A 7,071-nucleotide genomic window follows, 5' to 3' on the forward strand; every position below is an offset into this window, starting at 1 on the left:
TTCAGGGGTGCTGTCTGTAGGTGGAGGAGCCACTGGGAGCGTTGTCCTGTGGTTCCTAGCTAATTTGAAGGAAATTGGATGAACTTCACTTTTCGACCACTAGGGGTCACTATCTGCGTATCAGCTTCAGGGGTGCTGTCTGTAGGTGGAGGAGCCACTGGGAGCGTTGTCCTGTGGTTCCTAGCTAATTTGAAGGAAAATTGGATGAACTTCACTTTTTGACCACTAGGGGTCACTATCTGCGTATCAGCTTCAGGGTGATCTTCTTTCGAGGAACACCCTTTGTCCACTAGAGGGCTTTCTCTGGGCGTGATTAAAGGCTCGCGTGCAGCTCCTCCTTTAACCACTAGGGGACGTCTGAAGAGAGGTCAGCCAAATTCTTCCTATTACCACGTACCTGCTAGGCCACTGAGAGGCATGAACTCCCACCTGGTCGTTAAGTTGCAGGCTGGAACACACTGGGGTATTCAGCTTGTAATAATAGGCAAGGATTGATGGCTATGTGGCCTTCTTCTGTGACACTCAAAAACTGGAAGAAAGGTCTAGTGGTGGTGTAGACTTGCTTGAATTAAATTATCAAATTGTTGTGATGTGAAAATAGAAGCAGACAAAAAAAAATTTTTCAAGGTGTCATGTGCAGATAGGCCACTAGGGGGCGCTACTGTCCTGCTATTGGGGCTGTTCTGCTCTTGCCTCCAAGATTCCCTTAACACCGGTTGAAATTCCAGGCATTCCTTAGGGGGGGGAAGTGAGTGAGAGAGAGCAGCTTAATGATTTAATTGCTCTCTTCCTTGACAATGGTTGCTAAGGTCAGTGAACAAAGGGATGGCAAGGGGCCCCTCTTTGAAGAAGAAGCGATCGGTGGTTGCTTGTTGATTTAAACCTTTAGTTTTAAATCCTTGCTGCATTAGGCAAGTGGGACACAAGCTTCAATCTTTCAAGCAACGAAGAGTCGCTTGGCAATCCCAAACAGTTCTTTTGTAAACGTAAACAGCTCTGCAGGCAGTCTTTGAAGTTGCTACGGGGAAAAAGGGAGGGGGAGATCTGCCCACGCAGCCTTCAGAGGCAAGATTTTGTTGTTTTAAAACTTGGCTTGCAGAGATGACAGTAAATCACAAGACAATGCATTTAGAACACACCTTCAGTCACTTCCAGTTACTTTCACATGCAAGAGAAGTTTGCTTGCTTCTTTAAAGTAGTTTGCAGAGGAAACTTAATCTCATCAATTCACTATTGCAGGCATTTAGAGGAGAATGAATCTATCAATGTACTTTGCAGACATTTCTTTACTTAGTTTGCAGTTTGGAGATCAGAGGAAAATTAAAAAATATCAATTTACTATTCTGTTCTTAGATAGGAAATATGCTTCTTTTCCAGTCTTTAACAGATAGATAACTCAGAAGAACACACAAATAATTGCTTTATTCTGGGAATCCTAGGCAAACTTACAGTTTGTGATAGGTGCTTCCAGGAATATGATGTTGGCAATCTGGTTGTTCCACAGGTAAATTGATATTAGATTTTCCCTTCTTCTCCCAAGAGTCACATGGTGGGTGATCGTGAAGTCTGCAGCGTGTGGCTGCGTGCGGTGGTCAGAGAACAAAGACTGCCCTCAGGCTAGCGTCCAGGGATGCCTTTGAAGCTCCGCCCCTGACCCTAATCCCTCCCCTTGACCTGTTGCATAGGAGTTCATAGACTTATACAAGATACATAGAGAAATACAAGAGAAATGGATCTATGATCCAGAACACCCTCCCCAAAAAAATAGTGTGATTTTCTCTGAGTTCTCCTTGCCAGTCCCAGCCCTATACACAAACACAAACACACACAAACACACAAACACACCTACCCACACCTAGCAACTCTTTTTTACAAGTCCCCTGAACAGGCGTTCTCGTTTCACTTCCTCCCCGCCCCCCCCGCCCCCCCGCCGACTGAAGCGTTGGGCTCCTCCGAAGCGGAACCGAGGAACTGGCCCTGATCCAGCAGGCAACAAGCCCGGATTCTTCCCTTCTGCCCTCCCCTGCAGCCCCCCAGGCCTTTCTAGGCAGGACCAAGGGGGGGAGGGCAAAAGGAAGGGCACGCTCCCATGCAGGGCTGGTCTGAGACCCCCCTTGAGCTGCGCCCCCCCCGGACTGAAGGGACTCCACCCCCCTTCTCCGCTCTTCTCTCTGCGCCGAACTATCTCCTCTATCTGGTGAAGTCAAGGGAGACTCTGCCCGGAGACCGATGACGCTGCGGAAGGGAGAATTCCCATTGGTCCCTCCGCTTTTCTGGGCCCTCCCAATTACGAAATTCGAGGAAACCGCTGTCCCGCCCCCCCCAAGCGAGACCCCTAATTCCACCTCTGGGGCTGGGAGCCTCCGCGTCTCTCTCCCCTCTCTTTGGGGCACTCCGGGGGCGGCATCCATGGCCTCCGCGGGGCTCCTCCTGATGCTGCTGCTGCTGGTGGTGGTGGGGGCGCTGGCCTGGATCCCCGGGAGCGAAGGGGGGAAGGAGACCCCCGGTAAGGAAAGTGCTGGGCAGGGGGAGGAGAGGCGCGGGGACCCCAGTAGGGGGAAAAGGGGTGGAGGGCAAGATAGACGGGTGCCTGCAGGAGCCTCGATCTCCGCGTGGTCTCCGCCCCCTCCCTCGCAGCGTTCCCCCCCTGCAGAACAAAGAGGGAGCCCCCCCCTTCCCTGGTTGCGGCCGAGTCGCGGAAAGGCAGCCGAGGTGGGATAAGAGGCGATTGGACCCCCTCTCTCACCCCCCCCCCGTGGCTGGCAGGGAGGGGGATCTTGCGGACCCAAATTAGCGCCTGAGCCCTCAAGTTTCTTACACTGAAAGAAGAAGGAGTCGGAAAGCGAAAGTAAAAGGGGGAAACTGAGGCATTTTCGAACCGGAATCCACAAACGCCAGGAAAGAGTTTAAGAAAAAAGACGCTTTTCAGCAAAAGTGTTTTTGCAACCTCAGGGAAGAGTTGAGCTTGGATTCCTTCTGGGGGGGAGACTCTGAATTTGGGGAGGAGACCCAGAACCCCCCACCCCATATTCCCCCATGGCTGAATTGGGACCTGGAGGGGAGGGGTGAACAGAGAGAGAAGGATATTGGGGGGGGGTCTGAATTGCTCCCCTAAATTGGCTCCCCAAAACTATCCCTTTAGTGAAGGGGGCTGGAGCCCCTCCCTTTGAGAGGGTCTTGGGGGGCTGCAGGGGGGTCTCTTTGGGAGGGGGAATGGAAAGAGGCCTCGAAAATCATCCAGAGGTTGCTAGTGGGGCTGAAGAAGTGGGGAGAAGGAAATGTTAAGGTACCCAGGTGTGAGATGTAAAACCCCCAAATTTTGATGCTCACACTAGGAAGACAAGTCTAGTTAACAAAACAAAGTTTTATTGGAGAAAAACATAAAAATAATAATAAAAGGAAAGGAAAGGAAAGAAAAGAAAAAAGCATTTGCAAACACGGTCTCCTGGACCCTTCCCAATGGATTGGGTTCCAAGAGCACAACAAGCAGTTTCCAAGCTATACTTCTTATACCTTTTACAATGCAGTCATGCCCAAGAAGCCCTCCCATTCCCTCTCTCTATATTCTTTGAAGTTGCTTTACATTTAAAAAGGTCGTCCTGGCAATTTCCGTCCATCCGCTGTGGTCTTATCTTTGTTTATTTGTAATTTCCACTTTATGATCTTATCTTTGTTTATTTGTAACTAGCTGTAACTAGCGTTGCTGTGGCTCAGTCTGGTAAAAGCGTGTGTTGCTTTTACGTCCAACAGATGGCAATGTTTTTCAAAAAAGCATGTTTTACCTGTCACAGGTGTGACATCTATATAATATAAATATATAAAAACACGCGCGTATTTGAATGCAATATTGTGTCAGAATTTCAAAGCAATCGGTGAAGAACTTTTGGAGATTTAAGATTTTGAACAAACGAACATTTACATTTTTATTTATATAGATTTCCACTTTGTGATCTTATCTTTGTTTATTTGTAATTTCCACTTTGTGGTCTTATCTTTGTTTATTTGTAATTTCCACTTTGTGATCTTATCTTTGTTTATCTGTAATTTCCACTTTGTGATCTTATCTTTGTTTATCTGTAATTTCCACTTTGTGATCTTATCTTTGTTTATTTGTAATTTCCACTCAAGTAGGTCATAATTAATTATCTTTGCTGATTTCTTTTTGTGGTCACTTCACATGGACAGGAAAGGGTAAACATTAGGGCATTTCTACATTAATACATTTGTGCTAAACATACAGTCTCATACATTCTTATATTTTATAAAAGAATAACTTTTATTTCCTTCACAGGAAAGTGGGGGTTGAAGGGCTGGGAGAGCCCAGGAGCATGGGTGTGGGTATCCTGATTGTGTCCCCTCCCCAACCCCCCCAAAGGAAGAGGGAGAGGGAAGCATGGATCTTACTTTCCCTCCAGGCCAGAGGGGGTCTCTTCCCTTCCCCCCATATTTCCTGCCATTTTGGGGGGCAAAGTGGCCCCACCGGGATCCCACGTTCCTTGCAGGCAGTTAGACCGAGTGCTGGACCAGCTGAACTTCTGCCTGCCTTTTTCCACTCTGGGAAGCTGGAGGGGGTCCCTCAAGAAGCTCTTTTCCCCCTCCCTCATTTTCCTCCCCTCCCCCGACCCCCACTAAGGGAGAGTCACGCTGAGAACGATAGTTCCCCATCCCTCCTCCAGGGGGCGTCTTCCGGCAGTCTCTCGCGGCAGGTTTCCCTCCCCTCCTCTGACAAACCTGTGTCCCTCCTCTAGGAGACGCTGAGAGCTATGGGCCCTGGAGTCCCTCCTGACGCCTTTCCTCCTCCTCCTCCTCCTCCTCCTCCTCCTCCTCCTCCCCCTCCCCCTCCCCCCCACAGTCCATTTCCTGTACCAGGGGAAGGGCGAGTGCCGTTTCCTCAATGGGACGCGGCGGGTGCGATACCTGCAGCGCTACATCTACGACCGGCAGGAGTATCTCCGCTTCGACAGCGACCGCGGGGAGTTCGAGGCCGTCACGGCGTTGGGGAAGGCGACTGCCCAGGCTTGGAACAGGGATAAGCCGCACCTGCAGTACCGGAAGGCCAAAGTGAATCGCTTCTGCCAAAACAACTACGAGGCTTTCCAGGGCAGCCCCGTGATTGGCCGGAGAGGTGAGTGCGGGAGGAGGCGGTCCATGGGGGGGGCAAATGCCGGGACCCCCCCCCCCTTTTCATTTCATTCATTAGGACTCTCTCGGATAAAGATTTTCCCCTTATTTATTCTGTGCTCTCCGATCTACAAAATTTACTCGTTGGTATTTATTGCTATTTATGGATACTCCTAATCCTTTCACCTCCCTCAAAGCAGGGATCTGGATGGCATAGGATATAACATCACCCCTAAATAAAAATGTATAAAAAATAAGGTTAAAAAATAAAGTACTCTTAAAAAGTTTGAAATTCTACAACGATGACAATTCAACATGCAAAAGGGAAGGAATATATTCCTCTCCTTCCCATCAGTCCTATGAGCTTCCTTCTCTTTCCACGGTCCAAAGTTTCCCCTACCCAGAAAAAACAGGATCCAAAAAGATCTGGACAGACTTGAACAAGGGACCCTGTCCAAGAAAATGAAATTTAATGTGGAGAAAAGCAAAGTTTTACACTTAGGCAGGAAAAAGCCAAAAGTTCAAATACAGATTAGGCGAAATCTGGCTCAAAATCAGGGGGTCCTCATGGGGAGCCTCACACTGGAGGTAGTTGTTGAATTCAGAGGCAATTCCCCCTCCCCCCTCACACGTCCTGTTCCTCCCCATCTTTCAACTATAATTTTATCTTGATTGGGAATTCCATTTTGATTGCTATAGAAATATTTATGTTAGGATTTTAACGCTTTAATGCTGTAAGCTGCCTAGAGTCATTTTATGATGAGATGGTGGCAAATAAATTTAATAAATAAATATATCTTCTGGTGTTACACTAATTTTTAAAATTGTGATTTTATTTTGAATTAGATCCCTACAGTTATCTGAAACATGCTCTGTGTACCTTCCCCATCTTCTGCATCTCTTTCCATCTCCCACACATCTGGCAGGAAATTCCTTCTGTCTCGGGGCTGATCCCAACCAGGAAGGATTTACATTTTTCCTTTTTTGCTGCAATTTGCTTTGGAAATGACTTAAAACAAATAATATTTTCAGGAGTGAAAAGGGATCTTGGCCTGAACCTGGCCCCTCCTGTGTCTCTCCCCCCTGTGTCCCTCCTCCCCCTCCTCCCCTCCAGCTAAGCCCACCATCTCCATCTCCTCCACCAAGCTGGATCCCGCTTCCCCACACACCATCCTCCTCTGCACCGACAGGAGCTTCTACCCCGTGGAGATCGAGGTCTGGTGGCTGAAGAACGGGTGGCCGGAGGAGGAGGGCGTGGCCTTCAGGGAGGAGCTCCAGAACGGAGACTGGACCTACCAGCTCCAAGTGATGCTGGAGACCCAGCCCCAGCGGGGGGATGTCTATGCCTGTCAGGTGGGGCACGCCAGCCTGGAGGCCCCCATCACCATCCAGTGGGGTGAGCCCCTCCCCTCCTGCTCTGGGGACCCCATCCTGACCTGAGAAGGGGGGAGGGACCCTCCCTGTTGGGGGAGCTGGGATGGACCCTCCTGGGGGGGGAAGCTGGCCTTGATCCTCCTGCTCAGGGGAGGCTCCTTCTCCTTCCCCAGAGCCCCGTTCCTCCAATTCTGCCAGGAGCAAACTCTGGACGGGGATTGTGGCAGCCGTGATCGGGGTGATCTTCTTTGCCATGGGGCTCTCCCTCCACCTGAAGAGCAAGACAGGTGAGTCTGGGGGGCTGGATGAGAGGTTGTGGGGAGGGGACCATCCAGGGGAGGCCTCTCAGCAAGCTTAGCAGATGGCAAGGAGGCTCCCCTGGGAAATTTGCTTGGGAAATTCTGTTCTCTGAGAATCTACTGTATAAGTGAGCATTCTGCAACCTATTATGGGCTATCGACCCCCTGAGTCCTCCAGCCCATGAAGGGTCCTGATTGGGTCTTTTTCTCTTTCCAGCAACTCCCATCCAGCCTCCTGCAGGTGAGTTTCTCCTCAAGTTATAGATGTTTCTTTAAC

General features: G+C 49.6%; 1 protein-coding gene across 1 annotated transcript; it reads left to right on the forward strand.

The window, feature by feature from the left end:
- Positions 1-2,409: 2,409 nt before the first annotated feature.
- On the forward strand, positions 2,410-6,787 carry LOC107299128 (DLA class II histocompatibility antigen, DR-1 beta chain-like; the record flags this gene model as incomplete). Its single annotated transcript, XM_015828496.1, has 4 exons — positions 2,410-2,506; positions 4,853-5,125; positions 6,236-6,517; positions 6,669-6,787. Coding segments are annotated over exons 1-4 (771 nt in total), but the record flags the coding sequence as incomplete, so codon positions are not given.
- Between the last annotated feature and the right edge of the window lie 284 nt (positions 6,788-7,071).

Source organism: Protobothrops mucrosquamatus, unplaced genomic scaffold (genome assembly GCF_001527695.2).
Source record: "Protobothrops mucrosquamatus isolate PMUCROS unplaced genomic scaffold, P.Mucros_1.0 scaffold4580, whole genome shotgun sequence".
Classification (NCBI taxonomy): Eukaryota; Metazoa; Chordata; class Lepidosauria; order Squamata; family Viperidae; genus Protobothrops; species Protobothrops mucrosquamatus.